Below are 22,884 nucleotides of genomic sequence, written 5' to 3' on the forward strand. Positions count from 1 at the left end.
AACATAAGAAAAATACCTCAACATAAGAAACAATTTCCTAATTTCTGTGAATTTTGTAAAATGAGCTGAAGAATAAACTGGATTGTATTTGAAAACTCCTTTTGGAGTTACAGTACCATATAGACTAGGACATTATGTCTTGATTGAGTGATCAAGTGTTTGGTTCTTTATCTCTCTCCTCCCCCCAACAAACTCAATTCAACAGCCCAAATGGCTGAACAAGCCAAACAACAACAACAAAACATATCTTCAGACACATAGAATAGTTTAGCTGGAAGGGACCTACAAAGATCATCGAGTTCAAATGCCTAACCACTTCAGGGCTAAACAAAAGTTAAAGTATATAATTGAGGGCATTATCCAAATGCCTCTTGAACACTGACAGGCATGGGGTTATCAACCACCTCACTAGGAAGCCTGTTCCAGTGTTTGACCACCCTCACAGTAAAGAAATTTTCCTAATGTCCAGCCTGAACCTACCCTGGTGCAGCTTTGTGCCATTCCCTTGCGTCCTATCAGTGTTTACCAGGGATAAGAGGCCAGCACCTCCCTCCCTCTCCATTTCCCCTCCTCAGGAAGTTGTAGAGAGCAATGAGGTCACCTCTTAGCCTCCTTTACTCCGATTAGACAACCCAAATGTCATCAGCCTCTTGTCATAGGGCATGCCTTCCAGTCCTTTTACCAGCTTTGTTGCCCTCCAGATGCTTTCAATCATCTTAACATCCTTTTTATATTGTGGAGACCAGAACTGCACACAAGATGGGGCTGCACCAACTCTAAATATAGCGGAAGACTTTATTTTCTTGACCAGCTGGTTATGCTGTGTTTAATGCATCCCAAAATGTGGTTTTCCTCTGGGCTGCCAGGGCACACTGCTGACTCATGTTCAGTGAATTGAACCCTGGGAACACCGCTAGTGACTGGTTGCCAGCCAGATGTAGTCCCATTCACTACAATCCTCTGAGGTCTACCATTGAACCAGTTCTTCATCCTGCATAGGGTGAACCTGTTTATCTCACAAATGGGACAATTTGTCCAGAAGGATGCTGAGGGATGGTACAAAATGCCTTACTAAAGTCTAGAAAGATTACATCCACCACCTTCCCTTCATCCACCAAGCGCGTGACCTTATCATAGAAGGAGATCAAATTACTAAGGCAGAACTTTCCCTTGATGAACTCACGTTGACTATGCCTGCTAATAGCTTATTAGGCTGCCCAGGTCCTAGCTACTTGGATAGTTTAAAAGCATCTCATCACCATGAGCAATAACATTTGTTTAATAGTTAATGAGTGAATTAAGAGTTATTGTAAGTGCTGAGTTATTGTAAGTTCTGGTCCATCACATTCAGGAAACATGAACTTGTCAAGTTTGACCTTACTATGTCAGCTGATCAAGAAGTACGTGGATCTGTTAGCACGGTACTGGAGGAGGGGCACGAAGTTTCCCATTTGTCTTCCCAAGTAACTTTTTTTTTGCCGAGGCCTTGCTTTCCAGAATGTAGGTGGACATCTGCCTGCAGAGTGGAACTAGTGAATGAATTCCTGATTTTTCTTTGCTTGCATGCACAGCTTTTGCTTCACCTGTTAAACTGGTTTTATCTTGACCTATGAATTTTTCTCCCTTTTGCCCTTCTTATTCTCTCCCCCATCCTGCACAGGGGTGTGAGCAAGTGATTAGCTGGTGGCTAGGATCAACCCACCACAGAATAGCAGAGTAGCACAGAAGTTTCTTTTGTGTTGATGAAGAAAAGATTAAGCATTAAAAGTTGTACTTTTTTAAAGGGGAAAACTATTGCTTAACTACTTTTAAACACTTAAAATATATTTATGGAAACAAATCATTATTCATTCAGTGAAAAAGTTGAAAAAAAAAAACAAAGCCAAAAAAGCAACAAAATTATTATAAAACATTTTAATCCACATATGAATAATCAGAATCTGACTTGCACAAACAGAATTGTGTATTAGTCAAGCACTCTGCCATTTGTATATGGACTGTCATAGCAGATGTTAAATTAATGTAAAGCTTATGTCTGTGTCCTGGTTTTGGCTAGGATGGAATTAATTTTAGTCCTAATATCTGGTATAGTGCTGTGATTTGGATTTAGGATGATAATAATGCTGATAACACGCTGATGTTTTAGTTGTTGCAAAGCAGTGCTTACACAGAGTCACGGACTTTTCAGCTCCTCATACTGCCCTGCCAGCAAGGAGGCTGGAGGTGCACAAGAAGTTGGTAGGGGACAGAACCAGGACGGCTGACCCAAACTGTCCGAAGTGATATTCCATACTATATGATGTCATGCTGAACAATTGATATGGGGTGGCTGGCCGGGGAGGGCGACTGGTGCTAGGGGATGGGATGGGTATCGGTCAGCAGGTGGTAAGGAATTGCATTGTGCATCACTTGCTTTCTACATGATTATTGTCATTATTATAATAATCATTATTATTATTTCTCTTCCTTTTCTGTCCCATTAAGCTGTCTTTATCTCAACCCACAAGTGTTTACTTTTTTTTCTCTCCTGATTCTCTCCCCCATCCCACTGGGAGGTGGGGTGGAGGGTGAACGGCTGTGTGGTGCTTAGCTGCTTGCCGGGTTAAACCACAACAATCTGAATAATAAATCTATCATTGATAATAATTCTGCATTAAGCAGGAGATTGGACTAGATACAGTTTCTGAACAGCCTTTTTAATTGCGAAGTTTTTTAATGGAATGAGTAACTGGCTATTATTTTTACAGGACATTGAGATATATTTATGGATGTTTGCAGAAGTCTGTTCAAAACAAGTGGCCAGCTAATACCACAATGAGAACAAGAGTTGTTAGGTACGTTACTTGTCATTTTGTTCTAAGTTGAAAATAATCTTTTAATGTCTCATTATTTTCACACACCAGTGTGTTTATATGTTTTTCTTTCAGTGCCAATTCTTTATAGCACTTACATGGGTTACAACATTATTTAAGATCATAATGGTGCTGGGGCATGATATCCCAATTAAGGTTTGAGAGCGTGCTAGATTTTGTCATGCTACTAGAACATTTGCTAGAAGTATAGTATAGAGTATAGCTTTACTTAATAGCTTTAACTTAGAACTTACTTTTACATTTTATGATTTTACAAACTAATCTAAAATATTGATTTCCTTTTTCATGTTGGGAAAGTGAAAAACTTATCTCAAAGTGATAGTTAACCTTTGTGATACCTCTAGAGAGCAGTGGCCTCTGAAGTTGATGTTCCTGTCATATGCCATCTGGGAGAATCATGCCTTTTCCAGGAACTCCTGTTTAGTGCATCTTACACGTTAAGATGAATATCCTTTAAAATGCAGACCCAACATAAAGAAACTAGTATCTTCTCAGAAAGATGATTGAACTGTCATTAGATTTCACTGAAGTACTGTCTGCATTGTAATATATATAGCTCTCTGAATCAGTGAAGATTGTGAGTGCTTATCACTCAGAATCAATTGTTCATTTCTGCAAATATGTAATTCTATGGTGCCTAAGTTTTGTTCCACTTCTCTGCTCCAGTCCAGTCATGTTGAAACATTCTAGAACTTGTATAAACATGTTGCAGGCTACTCAACCTGCCTTCTCTGAACTGGCAATGAGTACAAAAACTCCAGTCTGTATTCATAGATCCCCTTCTGGTGGAAGGGGATGGGGATCCCCTTCTGATCCCCTTCTGGTGGAAGGGGATGGGGAGCAGGATGTGGCCCTCACCATCCACGAAGAACTGGTTGGTGACCTGCTACGGCACTTGGATGTGCACAAGTCGATGGGGCCGGATGGGATCCACCCAAGGGTACTGAGAGAACTGGCAGAGGAGCTGGCCAAGCCACTATCCATCATTTGTCAGCAGTCCTGGCTATTGGGGGAGGTCCCAGCTGACTGGCGGCTAGCGAATGTGACGCCCATCTACAAGAAGGGCCGGAGGGCTGACCCGGGGAACTACAGGCCTGTCAGTTTGACCTCAGTACCAGGGAAGCTCATGGAGCAGATTCTCTTGGGAGTCATCATGCGGCACTTGAAGGGCAAGCAGGCGATCAGGCCCAGTCAGCATGGGTTTATGGAAGTCAGGTCCTGCTTGATGAACCTGATCTCCTTCTATGACAAAGTGTCGCGCTGGGTGGACGAGGGAAAGGCTGTGGATGTGGTCTACCTTGACTTCAGCAAGGCTTTTGACACCATTTCCCACAGCATTCTCCTCAAGAAACTGGCTGCTCTTGGCTTGGACTGGCGCACGCTTCGTTGGGTTAGAAACTGGCTGGATAGCCGGGCCCAAAGAGTTGTGGTAAATGGAGTCAAGTCCAGTTGGAGGCCAGTCACTAGTGGCGTCCCCCAGGGCTCGGTGCTGGGGCCGGTCCTCTTTAACATCTTCATCAATGATCTGGACGAGGGCATTGAGTGCACCCTCAGTAAGTTTGCAGATGACACCAAGTTAGGTGCGTGTGTCGATCTGCTCGAGGGTAGGAAGGCTCTGCAGGAGGATCTGGATAGGCTGCACTGATGGGCTGGGGTCAACTGCATGAAGTTTAACAAGGCCAAGTGCCGGGTCCTGCACCTGGGGCGTAATAATCCCAAGCAGAGCTACAGGCTGGGAGATGAGTGGTTGGAGAGCTGCCAGGCGGAGAAGGACCTGGGAGTGATAGTGGACAGTCGGCTGAATATGAGCCAGCAGTGTGCTCAGGTGGCCAAGAAGGCCAACGGCATCCTGGCTTGTATCAGAAATAGTGTGACCAGCAGGGCTAGGGAGGTGATCGTCCCCCTGTACTCGGCTCTGGTGAGGCCGCACCTCGAGTACTGTGTTCAGTTTTGGGCCCCTCGCTACAAGAAGGACATGGAGGTGCTTGAGCGGGTCCAAAGAAGGGCGACGAAGCTGGTGAGGGGCCTGGAGAACAAGTCCTACGAGGAGCGGCTGAAGGAGCTGGGCTTATTCAGCCTGGAGAAGAGGAGGCTCAGGGGCGACCTTATCGCTCTCTACAGATACCTTAAAGGAGGCTGTAGAGAGGTGGGGGTTGGCCTGTTCTCCCACGTGCCTGGTGACAGGACGAGGGGGAATGGGCTAAAGTTGCGCCAGGGGAGTTTTAGGTTAGATGTTAGGAAGAGCTTCTTTACTGAAAGGGTTGTGAGGCATTGGAACAGGCTGCCCAGGGAGGTGGTGGAGTCACCATCCCTGGAAGTCTTCAAAAGACGTTTTGATGTAGAGCTTAGGGATATGGTTTAGTGGGGACTGTTAGTGTTAGGTTAGAGGTTGGACTCGATGATCTTGAGGTCTCTTCCAACCTAGAAATTCTGTGATTCTGTGATTCTATAAACCAGTTGAATAATTAGTTCTTCCTTTAACACTGGTCGGTTGCCAGCCAGTGCAGGTCAAAAATCTTTGACAAAGATGAGGTCTTGACACTGTCTTTCTAAATGATACTAGAGGTATAAGGGTATCAGAGATGCATCTCTTCTACGTTTGCTTTACCTTTTTTTTTTCAAGCCTAGCTTGATAGTAGACTAGCATCTGTCACTGATAATGATTTGCTGAGATTAATCTCTTATTGAACAGTCTTTGATTTATCATTGGCTCTTGTTTATCACTGACTTATGTCATTCAGTATCCCATGGAGCGGGGAGGGGGATTGCCTTCAAAATGAGGCTGCTCGTATCAGAGGTGTTGGGATTAGCCTATTCCAAGGGTGTAGAACTTAAAAGCAAATACCATGTCTCTCTGTTCCTCCCTAACTCCAGAGACTGCCATGTGCCTTAAGTGGATACATCTGTCATTCAGAATTGTCCTGGGGTCTCTGCTGGATGCTGTAAATACTGGCTCCCTTTCACATCACCTTAGCCTTCATAAGTGGATACTTGTGACTTGTCTCTAGAGTACAGTTTCTTGCAGCTTCCAGTGAATAATATTATATTTTATTGTACTGGTTTTGGTCCAATAAATATTATGTGCAAACAGGTGGGCATTTTTTAAGTGTCTGGGTAGCTTCCCTTCTATATCATTCAAAAAGTGCTGCCATTTCTGTCTGATTGTAAAAGTCCATGTGTAGGTATCGACTCATTCTTAATTTAGTTTGACAGGTATAAGAAGCACCAAATCTTCTGTATCTGCAAGGTCCATCTTAGGGTCATATCCCAGTTTACAGAATCACAGAATGCCCAAGGTTGGAAGGGACCTCTGAAGATCATCTAGTCCAACCCCCCCTGCCAATCAGGATCACCTAGAGCATATTGCACAGGATGGCATCCAGGCGGGTTTTGAATTTCTCCAGAGGAGACTCCACAACCTCTCTGGGCAACCTGTTCTAGTGCTCTGTCACCCTCACAGTAAAGAAGTGCCCTCTCATATTCATCCAGAATATACTGCTGTGCTTCAGTTTGTGCCCGTTCCCTCTTGTCCTCTCTCTGGGCACAACTGAAAAGAGACCAGCTCCATCCTCTCAACACCCTCCCCTCAGATATTGATACACATTAATGAGGTCTCCCCTCAGTCTTCTCTTTTCCGGGCTAAACAGGGCCAGTTCTTTCAGCCTGTCCTCGTACGACAGGTGCTCCGGTCCTCTAATCATCTTAGTATCCCTCCTCTGGACTCACTCCAGTAGTTCTATGTCCCTCTTGTACTGGGTTGTCTTCAACTTCAGGCCATCTAAAAAACAAATTGGTGCATGTTCTATGACTTCAAAATTATTTACTTCCTCATAGCTTCCAGTACATTCCATAGAAAATATTTTTGTTTCACACTGAGCCAGGACTTTTTTGTCATCCTGTAATCCATGGTTCTTGGAGAAATAGGAAACTTCTATAACACTATATATTAAAATTCAGGTGTCTTGGACAGACAGAAGGTGTGTTAACCCTATCACTACATATCACTTCTGAGTAATTGTGGACAATGCCATCACTGTGTACTTATCAATAAGCAAGATATTGCAAGGTTCTCTTCCCTTTTTTTTTTTTAAGTGGTCAGGCTTTAGTATTGCTGTAGTGAAAAAGCAGTCTGTTGGTAGTGTACCCTGAACAAAACAAGAGATTAATTAAATAGCTTTAGTTGGTCTATATGTCACTTCATTTTATAGCAATCTTCTAGAATCACAGTTAACCTCAGATGGATATTTTTTACTTTATCAGTTGTCAACAGAAAGTTAGATTTTTCTCATGTTAAACTAAAGGTTATTTTGGGTTTCTGTTGAGTAAGTTTCTAGTTCTGCAAACTGACCGCTTTTCTCCAGCTTTTCCAGAAAGTAGCTGATCTAGGATAATAATGTAATCAGTATATGGCTCAGTTTAAGCTGAAATAAGGCTATGTTGCTGCCAAAAAAGAGGTTCTGTTCTGACTGCACTCTTGCTTTCCTTACATTGGCTTGGGGGAGCAAGTGGCTACAGGTTCAATTACTTGTAGACAGTGGAACACTTTTGGGAGACCAAGTTTTCCTCCTTAAAGCCAGTGTGGTCTTACACCACAGACATCAGTATGGCTTTACAGTTAAGCTTTTCCCAAGTGGTTTCAGAGGTTCACCTTAATTGGGAAATCAATATGCCTGTTTTTATTTCATTTTTTTATAAAAGTTGAAATAATAACAAGACATTCATAATTAACAAACATTTCCATGAGGGTGCAGGCTGGTTGTTTGTCACCTGTCTCAAAAAGGTTTCCACATTGACTTAAATGCTTAAAGACTACATAATTTTACGTTAATTTTTTAACTTCATTATTGAACAAAATACAATTTTCTTCCCATTTCAGTGGCTTTGTTTTTCTTCGACTGATTTGTCCTGCTATACTGAACCCAAGGATGTTTAATATCATCTCAGGTGACTATGCTTCAGATTAAATCTATGCTTTATGTAGTAATAGGCATGAACTTACTTTAGTGCCTAATTTAACAAAATATGAATTATTTTGAACAGTGTCCAAAGCTATGTTATCCATATTAATTGACTGACTTTCTCACTAAGGGACCCAGCACATGGTTTTTACTCTCAAAGGTTAGACAGTGTTTATTCACAAGGTCTTGTTTTAAAGTCATGTCCAGTCCCCCCGTCTCCCCCCAAAAAACTTTGTTGATATTTAAAAGATATAATATTAAACTCTTACTTTAGCAGTGTGTAATATATTCAAGGGGGGGGGGGGGGAAGAGGAGGGGATGACACACGATACGACACGACCAAAACAACAGCAAAAAGCCACAAACACATCTCTTAAATCAACAAGATCTATAAAGTTGAAAAGGTCTGCAGAGCCTGGAATACATTTATGAACCTAAAAAAATATGCTTGAGTAATTTGTCTGACATTTTTGCTTAAATAACTTCTAGAAGTTGGAGAAGTCTCTACTTTGTAGTAGTCAGTCTCAAGTAAGGAATCTTAAATATGAGAGGTATAGTAGTATGTAAGAAGGGTGTGTTGTGCAGACTTACGATAGTAATCTTGTTTGTCAAAGGCCATACTTAGGCAAGCCGATAAGAACCATTAAACCAAATGTTAAAGTGTTGCATAAAGAAAGTGTTACCTGTTTTTTTGATGCTTTCTTTGTAGTGTGTCTATATCAGTAAATAAAACAGTGACAGGGACTATTCCTTTGCTAGAACAGCATTGTGAAATTGCTGTACCAGTCTGTGGCAGGATTCTGGCCAATATTGGATAGCATTCTCATAAACAGTTCTTAGGTGTGATTTGGGTGTTCGCACGCATCAGAGAACCATGTCTGACATGGTTGGCATGGGGCTGCTGTGACACTTTAAGGGTCAGGGCACGGATTCTTCCATGGCAGTTGGCTTAAGCACTATCTTAAAATAGTGCTTAGAAATATCTCCGGGCTTTTTAACTTAAATGTAGTTGAAGTCTTACAGCTGCAACAACTACTGTGTGTGTTATTGTTATTCTAGACATAATGCTGTGTTGAAGGGATTTCAGGTTTTTAAGTTTTGCTGTATTCCTTGTGTGAGAGGAAGAAAGGAAAGGCATTAAAACAACTGGTGGGAAAACCATAGTACTAAAATATTGGGATATCTGAGTTCTGTAGTTTTAAAAAGTTTGCATATATTATACTTCATCCATACCCTTTTTTTTGCTAGTCGGTTTAGGGAAGTGGTTGTCCTGCTCTACTCTGCGCTGGTGCGGCCTCACCTTGAGTACTGTGTGCAGTTCTGGGCCCCACAGTACAAAAAGGATGTGAAACTGTTGGAGACTGTCCAGAGAAGGGCTACAAAGATGGTGAAGGGCCTAGGGGGGAAGACGTACAAGGAGTGGCTGAGGTCACTTGGCCTGTTCAGCCTAGAAAAGAGTAGGCTGAGGGGAGACCTCATCGCAGTCTACAGCTTCCTCATGAGGGGGACTGGAGGGCAAGGCGTCAATCTATTCTCTTTATTCGCCAGTGATAGGACCTGTGGGAATGGAGTCAAGCTGAGGCAGGGGAGGTTTAGGCTGTACATCAGGAAAAGGTTCTTCACTGAGAGGCTTGTTGCACACTGGAACAGGCTCCCCAGGGAAGTAGTCACTGCACCAAGCCTGTTGGAGTTTAACAAGCATTTGGACTGTGCATTTAGTCACATGGTCTAAATTTTTGGGTAGACCTGTGTGGTGCCAGGAGTTGGATCCTTTTGGGTCCCTTCCAACTATTCATATATATATATATGAGTCTATGATTCTATATATATATGAGTCTATGATTCTATGATTTTTTCTTTTGCATACTAACTAAGTATGCAGACAGCACTAAATTAGGATGAGCTGTTGACTCCCTTGAGGGTAGAGAGGACTTGCAGAGAGATCTTGACAAATTAGATGGTTGTGCAATCACCAACCACATGGAATTTAACAAGAGCAAGTGCTGGATTCTGGACCTGGGATGGGGCAACCCTGGATATATATAAAGACTTGGGGATGAGAGGCTGGAGAACCTTTGATCTCCAGAGGGTGATCTGGGGGTTCTAGTTGACAGCAAGTTGAATATGAGAATATAAATGTAAGTTGAAGAGTGTGCCCTGGCAGCCAAAAGGGCCAACCGTATCCTGGGGTGCATTAAGCACAGTATAGCTAACCAGTCAAGGGAAGTGATTATCCCACTCTACTCTGCACTGGTGCAGCCTCACCTTGAGTACTACGTACAGTTTTGGGCACCACAGTGTAAGAAGTGTATAAAACTATTAGAGTGTGTCCAAAGGAGGGTAACAAAGATGGTGAAGGGTCTAGAGGGTAAGATGTATAAGGAGTAGCTGAAGTCCTTTGGTTTGATAAGCTTAGAGAAGAAACTGAGGGGTGACCTCATCACGGTCTACAACTTCCTCACGAGGGGAAGCAGAGGGGGAGGCACTGATCTCTTCTCTCTGGTGACCAGTGATAGGACCCGAGAGAATGGCATGAAGCTGTGACAGGGGAGGTTCAGGTTGGATATTAGGAAAAAGTTCTTCACTGGGAGGGTGGTTGGGCACTGGAACAGGTTCCCCAGGGAAATGACAATGGCACCGAGCCTGTCAGAGTTCAAGAAACATATATATAGTGCTCTCAAACATATAGTTTGATTTTGGGGTTGTTCCTGTGTGGAGCCAGGAGTTGGACTTAATGATCCTTGTGGGTCCCTTCCAACTCAGGGTATTCTTTGACTCTATTCTATGATTTTTCCCTTTATTTGGCAAAGATCATACCAACCTACAGAGCACCTATTGCAACCTAGGTTTGCAATAGCCATTGTTTTTTCTCCTTCTCTCCATAACACTTTCTAAATTTTACCAGTAAAATGCTGATTTGGAAATAGGAAGAAATCAGAAATCACTTGTGTCAGAAACACTTTTTGGGAGAATACTTTTCCTTTTCCCCCTTTATAGGTAGTTTTTTAGACCCCGTAACGTTTTCTGTCCTCTATCTAAACTATACTGAATGAGGCCTGAGTCAGTCCAAAAGTTCCTTTCACCTTGTAATGATTTTCATACAGGCTTTCACAAAAGCATTTAAGAACCATTGCCTGGTACATGGTGATCCTTTCTTTAGTATTTTTTATCATCTTCAGATTTGTGAGTTATGTATTTTCAAACTTGGGGACTACATTGAGACCACTGTATCTTAAGCTGTAAATTGAGTTGTTATCCAATAATTTGTGTTATCACTTTAAAGCTTGTCTGTAAATTGTTAGTCCTGTTCAGAAGTCCAACTAATATTCTCAACTATCGCTAAGGTAAACTTACAGACTCTATGTAGGGCTGTTAGAGCTGTTCAAAAAAAAAGGGGGGGTTCTTTTTTGGGGCAAAGCTTCTAATATACTTTTTCCTGTAATAAGGAAAAAAATATATATTCCGAAATCTGCATATATAGATAGAGTTCAGTTTCAGTATCAACGTGCCTGTTCTATCATCTGAACTGCTGTTCTCAAAAATATTGAAAAAGTTAATTCCTTTGTTTCAAACTTGATTTTTTAAAAATAATGCTCTTCTTTAGATCAGTTATCTTCATCTTGAAGTTCCCAATTCTAAGGCTAGTAATGTTTTCCAGAATTGCTTCTTTGAAGGGATGTCTAGCACTAGATGCTATGAACAGCTGAGATTAGTTGCATTAGTGCCTCAGTCTAAGCTCCAGCTAGGCCTAAAAAGTTTGAACTTAATTGCAGTGCTAAGTAGGGTAGGGAGCAGGAAGACAGAGAGCATCAAAAGATCAAAAAGACAATGAACAGTATATAGTATTCTTATGAAGTACTGCAAAATTTAGAGTTTATGTAATAATTGTGTTAGTTTTGGAACACTTAAATGGCCAGTAAGCAGAAAGCCAAATTTGACTATAACTGTTTATAAAAACAGCAACAAAAAAAACAAACCTACACTTAACACTAATCTTAGTTTAAAACCAGAAGCAATAGTAGCAGGATATTCTTGCATTTGATTTGTACAGTAAATAGCTATGCTTTCATGCAAATACAAACCAGGATTGCATGCAATCTTTAGTCTATTTTCCCTGTACTAGTAATTTCCCATATAATTTGCATAACAATGCAGGACCCACTTATGTGTGTATGGATAAATAAGGAAAAGGGTAAAATCAATTATTTTGTTATATCCTAAGAACAAATAATACACCTTTTAACAGAGTTGCTTTATTATTTGTTTTTTGTGAAAACACTTTCCACTTAATTCATAGAACTTCTGTTAACTTAAGGCTTCTGAGGAACACTTTCTTACTTTGTTCTGTAAGCAACTAGTACAGAAAGTCAGATATGCATATTATTTTTTGTGGACATAATTACTAAAAAAAAGAACAAGCTTTACTTGACCATGACAACATTCAAATTATTTAATTCCATGATAAAAACAAATTGGAGAAGAGATTAACTTTCATGTGACTGCTGGTAGTTTTAAATTAAATGGCCAGTAACTCTCTGCTTTCTATTTCTGTCAGATTCTCCTTCCCCTACTGCTGCAAGAACGTTGACACTGGTCGCCAAGTCTGTGCAAAATTTAGCAAATCTGGTTGAGTTTGGAGCTAAGGTGAATATAATTCTATACAGAACAGCCTAGAACTGCATTGTCAATACATTTCAATGTTCCTGTTTAATACAGGCAAAAATCTATTGCTGTTTGGTTGTACAAAGCCTAATGTGTGACCTGGGTGTCTTCATCAGCAAGGAGACCTTGTTCCTGCAGTTCATCCAATCCTCTTCAGTTGGTGCTCAACAGGGAGCTAATTTAAACTAGAGCAGTAGCATAAAGTCTGTCTGCATTGGGAAGAGGAATCAATCATTTTGAGAATGAATCATCTAGAAATTGGAGTGATGGCTTGGTGCATACCATGAGGATTTTGAATCTGGTAGTATGAACAACAGAAATAGTGTGTTAAAATAATTGATGAACCAATGACCATACTAGTAGGTGTTATAGAGTGTAATGCAACTATATTTTCATTCTATGAGAATGGATAAACTCAGACATTTGTTCCAAAGACAACAATGGAAGTAGTGGACTGTCTGTCAGTGACCAAAATGGTAGCAGCCATGCCCTAGTATTTTTGGTGTTGGAGCTGGAAAAATAGGAGAGGAGAGGCAGGCAGCCATCCCTCTGCAACGAAAACAGCTATGTAATGGTAAAATGGGTAAATTCTCTTTAGGAATATCCATATGAAAAAAACAACTGAGAAATGCTAAAGCAGAAATCTGTGATTAGAAAGAATCTGTTCAAGAAAGGTGTATCATCTGCCTTAAGTAGATGATAGCAGACTTTTTTGCATTTCCACTGTTTTGATGTCAAAAAGGGGAGACATCTTTCAGTAATATTGGTATGCCTCTGTACAAAACCTTAAAAGAAAATTGATATAGAATGTATTTTATAGAATATATGTAATCATTCACTTTCAAATTGAGATCATGTAATAATTCTCTTTCAAACTAAGACCAATCAGGAAGAAACATTCAGCTGGATATAGAGTATTTAATTCTGAAACAAATGAATAACTGTCAACCTGTCCATCTGCACCACACACCCCCCACACGCACACTTTTACTCTACTTATTCCTTAGAGTGGCATTTTTCTATTGGTACAGCATTTTGAAACACTACTTTTATTTGTACTCATCTTCATATTGCTTGACATAATTTTGTAAATCAGTTTTACAAGTTGCACTAAAAAGCCTCAGCTTTTAATAAAGTCTCTATTGCATTACTAAAAGAATGCCAGCAGCAACTGGTCTGTTCTGGTTCCCAAGCCTCAGCTTGGTTGAACAATACATTTGTTGACGTAAGCATAATGAAATATAGTGAGTTCAGGCTGCCATTATAAAGCTGCTTGTTTGACACTCGCAAGTTGGAATGTAAGCATTAATGAAAGAACAAGAAGGAGGGAACTTACTTCCAGATGTCACCTCTGAAAATTTTTTTGGTTTTGTTTTTGTTTTTTTTTTTGAAGCTAAGTATTGGAGAAATGTCTATCTTGAAATTTTAAATTTCTAAAATATTTCTGTCACTGTGCCTATATAAACAATTTCAGAATACATCTGGAATACAAAAAAAAAAAAAAAGTATCATATTTTGACTGCTGGTACACCAGTCATTATAAATTCACTTGAAAAAATAAAATTACTCCAGATGACACATTTGTGTTTTGTAGTGTCACTTCTCTGATGACAATGCATTCACTTTAGATATGACTAAATTGATATTGATTTGTTCTAATAAATACTTTTAAAAATTACTAGGAGCCATATATGGAGGGGGTAAATCCATTCATCAAGAGTAACAAACACCGTATGATCATGTTCTTAGATGAACTTGGGGTAAGTTCTTTTTTTAAAAAAAAAATCTTTTTAATCTATTGGAAGCTATCGGAATTTGCATAGCAACATCATAAATGATAATTCTTTACAGTTCTTAACTAGCTCAAATGCATCATCTTTCACACAATTTTGAATGCTTGCTACTGAAAAACTTCTTATCCATGTTTAGGAACTGCGGATTGCAGAATTAAAACCATCAAATGTCTTGGGGGGTTGAAATCATTTAGCATTGCTGTATACATGAGATCTATTTGAGCTTTACCCTGAAGATTAGGGCTTTTGGCCAAAACTACCCTTCTTTTATATTTTAACTACCCTTCTTTTATATTTTATGACAAAATACACATAAGAATTTGTTTTATGGTTTTGACCAGACATTTAAAAAATTGTTGTTGTTTTTTTTTTTTTTTTTTAAAGTATTATGTTCAGTTGTAGTTATACATTACCAAATGTGTCTCTGCATGTATTTTGGATCTTGTAGTTTAAAAGAAAATAATAATTGCAGTTTACTTCAAATCTGTTACTGTTTTGTGTATGGTAGCTATAATAAGAGCACGGAGCTCATGTGTCTATATATGTGTGTATATATATATATGTATGTGTTTAAATTGAGAACTTGTTTTAAAAAATAAGATGAAAGAAATGTGCCTAGCTTCCTGAATTGATCCATTAAGTGGCCTAGAAGACGCAGCAGAATATTTTGATAGCCTATAAGAATGAGTGTTTGAAGCGTGTCATTTAGATCAATTGCCATATGTCACCTTTTTCTGGTTAAATGGCAACTTCTTATATATATTATGATATACTATTTTTTCTTTAAATGACAGATTCAATACAAGGACTCTGAAAACTCTTCATTTTTAAAATAACTGATTAATCTACTGTTGTAATATGAATCTCTATTCTCAGTATCTTTCTGGTCAGCTTAGAGGCAGCATAGCAACATCAGACCTTTTAGTAGAACCCTCCTACTAGGAATAGGAATTGCTGTTTATTTAGTAATCACTCCACGTGAAATGTGTAACCATAATTAAAATGTCTTTGTTAAATATATGCTTGTGGAGAGAAGGAAATATATAATTTGTATTATATAACATGAACAAGAAAACTTAATTGTGAAGAAAAACATTGCAGTACTTGTTTGCAGTATTGAAACAACTGTAGAACTGTAATTTCCAGCATGCCTGGGTACTCACCATTCTAAGTCTGCTCTCATAATTTTTGTTAAAGAATGTTCCTGAGCTTCCAGACACTACAGAACACTCTAGAACTGATTTATCTCGTTATCTGGCAGCCTTGCATGAGATGTGTGTGGCACATTCAGATGAACTTCGGACACTCAGTAATGAGCGAGGTGTAATGCAGGTAAACTACAATGGTTAACAAACAATCATAAGTTTTGAGTTGTTGCTTAATATCACGATTATTTTGTAATATTTCTGGTCAGTAGTGTGAGTGATAAAAGTTGTAATATGTACTTTTCACAAGGAGGTAGGTAGCTGTAAAGATAAATGGCTGGTTTTGGCTGGGATAGAGTTAATTTTCATCCTAATAGCTGTTATGGTGCTATGTTTTGGATTTAGGATGAGAATGTTGATAACACAACCATGTTTTAGTTGTTGCAGAGCAATGCTTACACTAAGTCAAGGACTTTTCAGCTTCTCATACGGTCCTGCCAGCAAAGAAGCCGGGGGTGCACAAGAAGCTGGGAGGGGACAGAACCAGGACAGCTGACCCAAACTGGCCAAAGTGATATTCCATACCATACGATGTCATGCTGATATAGGGTGACTGGCCGGGGAGGGGGACCGCTGCTTGGGGATGGGATGGGTATCGGTCAGCAGGTGGTAAGGAATTGCATTGTGCATCACTTGCTTTCTACATTATTATTGTCATTATTATAATAATCATTATTATTATTTCTCTTCCAATAAAACTGGGAGAGTTGGCCATGAAGGCTGCCCCTGCTCAGGGACTGGCTGGGCATTGGTTGGCAGGTGGTGAGCAACTGCATTGTGCATCACTTGTTTTGTATATTCTTTTATCACAATTAATATTATTTTCCCTTCCTTTTCTGTCCTATTAAACTGTCTTTATCTCACCCAATGAGTTTTACCTTTTTCCCATTCTCTCCCCCATCCCACTGTGGGGGAGTGAGAAAACAGCTAGCTATTTGGTGCTTTGCTGACTGCCTGGTTAAACCACAACAGTAAAGAAGCTCAAAACTATGGACTAAGTATTTATGCAATAAAACCAAAATGTTTTACAGGGGTGCTTTTTAGTTTCCAGAAGAAGCTTTTACTTTTTAGAGGAAGCCTAAACCCAAAAAATTACAGTCTCCTGAGAGGCTCTCTGGGTCACTAGTTTTTTAGGATCTTTTTTTTAATTGAGAACTAAATTTACTTTCCTTAGGTGTCTATCACTAATTCACTTCTGCTTCCTGATTTATTACATTTGTAAACAAACATGACCAACTTCTCTAACAAGCGCTATAAATGACTCTTCTGTTCCAACTATTAAGCAAATGTATTATTGTGGTGGTTTTACCGTGCTAGGCAGCTGAACTCCACCACAACTGCTCTCTCGCTCCCCCTCCTCAGATGAGGAGGGGAAGAAGTAAAGGAAAGAACAACTCACGGGTTGAGATAAGGATAATTTAATTAAAGGGGAAAATAATGATTAAGGAAATAGTATTATTAATTAAACAATTTAACTAAACAGAAAATAAGAGAAAGGGGAAAAGGGAGGGGGAAAGGGAAAAAACAAAAACAAAACAAGTAAAGGCTGTGTGGAAGTGCAGAGGAAAGAAATTACTCTCTACTTCCCACAAATGAGCGATGCTTGACCACGTCCTTGAACAGGGCCTCAATGCACGTAGCCGGTGTTCGGGAGGACAGACATTTTCACAAGAGCCCACCCCTCCCCTCTTCTTCCTTTTTCCACCTTTTATTGCTGAGTGTGACATCATATGGTATGGAATATCCCTTTGCTTGGTTTAGGTCAGCTGCCCTGATGATGTTTCTTTTCTCACTTTTTTGCCCACCCCCTAGGAGGGTTAGAGAGAGTCCTGATGCTGTGCCAGCACTTCTCAGCAGCGGACACGACACTGCTGTTCTAGCTCCAAGTGCAGAGCACAGCACTGTATGGGCTGCTGCAGGGAAAGTTAACTCCCCAGATAGACCCAGTACAACTATAAATTATTATTCTTTTCCAGTTATTAAACTTCTATGTAACTTTTATGAAAACATTTTTAATAAGAAAAATGTTAAAATGACTACCTTTTGTAGTATTCTGAGACAATGAAATGTACTTGCCAATGGTCTACTAATTACAATAGGCAAGTAGGCTATTCTACTTATTACACTAATATTTTTTGGTATGCTTGGCTATAATAATACTGTGTTGTAAAAGAGATAAGTAGTCTACCCTTTTTAATGCTAATGATTTGGGAGCAGGGGCAGTTGCACTTTTTGTTTAGAGATGGTCTTCCTTAAGTTAGTATCAGCTTAAAGTTTTTCTTTAATGACTCTCTCAAAGAGGTAAAGTTTTGAGAATAGTTTGTAATTTCACTGTTTCAAAATGCCTTCTTGTAATCATATTTCTTATTCTTGGGGTTTAAACTTCTGACACTTTGAAGGCCTTAATTTAAACCCAGGTAGATGATAAATCTATATTTCTTTCTCCAGGCAGAAGATGAATGTCATTACTCAAATTTCAGTAGTAATGTTTTTTGGGTTTTGTTTTGTTTTTAAACAAGGGGGTTACTGCAAACCTTTATATGATTTTGCAAAATGTGAAAATACATTTGTATTTAATCATCTTACTTTGGCAGAAGAAAGCTCAAGGAATTAAAAATGAAATAATGTTTCATTACAGCCGTTCAAATCTAATCCTGTTTAATAGCTACTACAATTTACCTCTTTGGTGGCATTATGGGAAAAAATCATCATATTCAAGTTCATAATTCATTCACAGCTACTAGTAGTTTTGGCAAGGCAAAAACAATGGCTAGACTGGCATGCAGGATAATAGAAGCTTTCAATACTACATACATGTCACTTACAGATAAGGGATATTTCTTTTACAAGGCCTGTATCTGAAGTACTTAATGATTACAGATGTGATACTGTTTCCTCAATACTTATTTCTACTTCAGAGGACTAATTTCTTCTTGTGGGTTTCCATAAAGAAAACTCTTGATTTATTTTTTTTCTTCCCTTTTCCTCCTGTCAGTGAGGTTAAGTTGGTTAACTTTCAGGTTAAGTTAGCAAGACTTAATGGGTCTCCATGGGTGCTAATAAATTTCATATTGGTGTTTTATAGTTGACTTTTGAAGTAGTGTCTTAATAACAAGGGAACTGGAGCTGTGGTGGTTTTGGTGTGTGTGTGTTGATATATATTTTAAACTATCTAATTACAAGTCTGGTAGGCTAATGTTGATGGTTCTCAAGCAAGGTGTTTGTTTTTCTCTAGTTGCTAATGTAGGGTTGTACTCTTTTTTTCTACAGCATGTTCTTAAGAAGTTGTTGGCTATTACAGAACTGCTTCAACAAAAACAAAATCAGTATTTAGTGTCTAATAACATCAGGTAGCAACCTGAATTCTGCATGGATCCAGCATGTCTAACATGGCAACTCACACCAGTATCACTTTTGTTTTTTTTGCTCTTGCCAAAAATAGCACACCCTGTCACATCACCAGTGATATGTGAACTATGCAAAGAGAAAACAAAGATCCTGTTAGTGAATGATTGTACCAGCAGCTTTTTAAGCTATCTGTGTGGAACAGTTGCACTTTTCCTCTTGGAACCAGTTCTTATAACCTCTGAGCCTTGGTGTACAGTTTACCTTCTGCAAAGAAAATGCTGTGACTGTCTTGAACTTGAAAAATTACTTTCAGCACCTCTAATTGCCAAAGCTTTTCTGTCTTGTTGGAAAAGAATTATTAACTGACAAGGAAAGAAATGCATTGTTTTGACAGCTACATATAATGGGATAACATTTCTTACTGTAATTTCTGACTGGTTACAATTATTATGGCTTTGACCGTTTCAACCACTTGAACTTGTATTTACAGTTTGTAGACTTTGATGGTTATAGTAAGAACAATTGTTGTTGTACACTTTTTATACCATGCTGTTTCTCTTGCTGGAATCTTGTTAAAAGACAATATGCAGAATGAGTCTTGTCAGCTTTATTCTTTAATGTGCCACTGATTCAGTCTAAATTCTTACATTAAGGACTATATACATCCAGATAAATCACAAAGCTTTTGTAAAATGTTTACAACAGTAAATAATTTTAATTCAATAAATTTACTATTGCATCAGATGTGCATGCGTCCATTAAAACAGTTTATAAAATAAATGTAGGTCGGTCTTCTGTGTAATGTAAGCTTACCACAAATCTTCTTTTTAAACATGAAAAATAAGTTTTTAAATAATCAAGCTGCAGATAGACTCTTAGCTAACCTTGGCTGCTGTGGAAATTTTTATAGTGTCTACCTAAATGATACTTTGAAATGTTCATACAGTGTCACATTATAAGTCAGTAATTGAGAATCATAGAATCTTAGAAGAGTTTGGGTTGGAAGGGACCTTAAAGATCATCTAATTTCAACCCTCCTGCTGTGTGCAGGGATACCTTCCAATAGACCAGGTCACCCAAAGCCCCAACCAACCCGGCCTTGAACACCTTCAGGGATGGGGCATCCACAACATCTCTGGGAAACCTGTTCCAGTGCCTCACTGCACTCTGAGTGAAGAATTTCTTCCTAATGTTTAATCTAAATCTCCCCTCTTTTTGTTTAAAGCCATTCCCCCTTGTCCTATCACTACACTCCCTGATAAAGAGACCCTCCCCATCTTTCATGTAGGCCCCCTTTAGGTACTGGAAGACCACTATAAGGTCTCCCCAGAGCTTTTCTCCAGGCTTAACAAACCCAACTCTCTCAGCCTCTCTTCATAGGAGAGCCCTCTGATCATCTTTGTGGCCCTCCTCTGAATCCGTTCCAGCAGGTCCATGTCTCTTGTGCTGGGGGCCCCAGAGCTGTACTCAGTACTCCAGGTGGAGTCTCACAAGAGCAGAGTAGAGAGGGGGAATCACCTCCCTCGACCTGCTGGCCATGCTTCTTTTGATGCAGTCCAGGATACAGTTGGCTTTCTGGGCTGCAAGTGCACGTTGCTGGTTCCTGTCCAGCTTTTTGTCCACCAGTACCCCCAAGTCCTTCTCTGCAGGGCTGTTCTCAATCCATTCATCATCCAGCATCCAGTCTGTACTGATGTTTGGGATTGCCCTGACCCAGATGCAGGACCTTGCATTTTGCATTGTTGAACTTCATGAGATTTGCATGGGCCCACCTATCAAGCCTGTCAAGGTCCTTCTGGATAACATCCCTTCCCTCTAGCATATCAACTGTACCACTTAGCTTGGTGTCATCAGCAAAGTTGCTGAGGGTGCACTCAAATCCCACTGTCCATGTCACCAGCAAAGATGTTAGTCCTGGTCCCAATACAGACCCATGAAGGAGACTTGTCACTGGTTTCCACCTGGACTTTGAGCTGTTGACTGCATCTCTCTGGATGCAACCATCCAGCCAATTCCTTATCCACCAAAGAGTCCACCCATCAAATCCATGTATTCCACTTCAGAGACAAGGATGTTATGGGGGAACTATATTTCTTGTGCAATGTGGTGTCCAGCAGGACCGCCAGGTCCTTTTCTGCAAAGCTGCTTTCTAGCTGGGTGGTCCCTGGTGTGTACTGGTGCCTGGGGTTATTCCTCCACAAGTTCAGGATTCTGCACTTGGTTTTGTTGATCTTAATTAGGTTCTCATGGGCCCACCTCTCAAGCCTGTCCAGGACCCTCTGGATAGCATCCATTCCCTCCAGAGTGTTGACTGCACCACACAGCTTAGTGTCATCGGCAAACTTGCTGAGGGTGCACTCAATCCCACTGTCCATGTTGGCAACAAAGATGTTAAATATTACCTGCGTAGTTCTGAGGGGCACCACTTATCACTGGTCTCCACCTGCACATCAAGCTGTTGACTGTAACTCTTGAGCAACGAATCCAGCTAATTCCTTATCCACCAATAAGGAATTCCCACATTCATTTATTTTAGCATGAATTGTCAAAATAGCATCAACTTGTCCATAATCCATATTATAGATGACTAAGAGTTTCAATACATAAGATAGGAAAAAAACTTGATTTGTATGTACCTCTCATGGGGCAAGAAAGATGTGTTAAAACTATTAAAATGCAAGTTGAAAGTAAAATATGCAATTAATTTAGAGAATGTTTCAGCATTCTCATTCATGAGTTCCCATTTCTTGGGAGTAACATAATGAATAAAAAGGCACTGAGATTCACTGTGAGCAATCACATTATTGTATAATATGAATGTGTCTGTTGCACTACTGGAACAATTGTTGTATCTGAGAGCTCTAAAGTGTGAATAACATACTTAATAGGTAGAGGTGATGCCCTTAATATGGCCTAAGACATCCATTTGCAAGGCTATGATATTACTGAGTCTTTTGTAGATCCTCCCCTATAAAAATGCTTGACCTGCTGTGGTGGTTTTACTCAGGTGGGTGGCCAAGCTCCACCACAACTGCTCTCTCACTCCCCCTCCTCAAAGAGGAATGGGGAGAAAATATGATGAAAAGGGCTCAAGGGTTGAGATAAGGACAGGGAGATCGTAAGATTTATTGCTTATTACTAACAAGCTGGAGAAGTGAGAAACAAAGGAAAGAAACCAAAAGCACCTTCCCCCCATCCACCCTCTTCCACCTCCTCCCCCCGAGCGGCGCAGGGGAACGGGGGAATGGGGGTTATGGTCAGTCTATAGCGCTTTTCTCCTCCACTCCTTCTTGGTCACTCTCGTCCCCTGTGCTGTGGGCTCCTTCCCACGGGATGCAGTCCTTGCTGAACTGATCCGGCGTGGGCTGCCCACAGGCAGCAGCTCTTCAAGAACTGCTCCAGATATGGGTCCGTACCACGGGGTCCATCCCTTGGGGCAAACTGCTCCAGCCTGGGTCCCCCACAGGCAGCAGCTCCTGCCAGGTCGCTTGCTCCTGCGTGGTCTCCTCCCCACAGGCTAGAGGTCCAGCCTGGAATCCGCTCCGACAGGTGTCTTCCACAGGCCGCAGCCTCTGTCGGTGCAGGTCCACCTGCTCCACCGTGGTCTCCTCCACAGGCTGCAGCATGGAACCCTGCTCCACCGTGGTACTCCATAGACTGCAGGGGGACAGCCTGCTTCACCATGGTCCTCACCACACGCCGCAGGGGACTTCTGCTCCGGCGCCTGGAACTTCTCTCTCCCTCCTTCACCTACCTTGGCACCTGCAAGGCTGTTCCTCACTCCTCTCACTCTCCCAGCTGCTGTGTGGCGCCACGTATTTTTTCCTGTCTTAAATATGCTCTCACAGAGGCACAAAACAACATTGCTTATTGGCTCAGCTCTGGTCAGCAGTGCAGCCCTTATCTAACATGGGGCAGCTTCTAGATTCTTCTCACAGAAACTACCCCTATGGCCCCCTGCTACCAAAACCTTGCCACATAAACCCACTACACCTGTTGAAGTCAAGCCCGTGTTAAATGATATCTTAGAGGAAAAAATAAATTA

At 40.5% G+C, this 22,884-nt stretch overlaps 1 protein-coding gene across 1 annotated transcript in view; it reads left to right on the plus strand.

The window, feature by feature from the left end:
* LOC118155650 (ras GTPase-activating protein 1-like) overlaps positions 1–19,583 on the plus strand; it is a 113,386-nt gene extending 93,803 nt beyond the window's left edge. The window contains exons 15-20 of the mRNA XM_035309034.1: positions 2,748–2,834; positions 7,750–7,817; positions 12,387–12,475; positions 14,176–14,253; positions 15,484–15,618; positions 18,762–19,583. Of these exons, the coding sequence (XP_035164925.1) occupies positions 2,748–2,834; positions 7,750–7,817; positions 12,387–12,475; positions 14,176–14,253; positions 15,484–15,618; positions 18,762–18,845 (541 nt within the window). The 3' untranslated portion in view covers positions 18,846–19,583. The remainder of the gene's footprint in view (positions 1–2,747; positions 2,835–7,749; positions 7,818–12,386; positions 12,476–14,175; positions 14,254–15,483; positions 15,619–18,761) is intronic.
* Positions 19,584–22,884: the final 3,301 nt, after the last annotated feature.

Source organism: Oxyura jamaicensis, chromosome W (genome assembly GCF_011077185.1).
Source record: "Oxyura jamaicensis isolate SHBP4307 breed ruddy duck chromosome W, BPBGC_Ojam_1.0, whole genome shotgun sequence".
Classification (NCBI taxonomy): Eukaryota; Metazoa; Chordata; class Aves; order Anseriformes; family Anatidae; genus Oxyura; species Oxyura jamaicensis.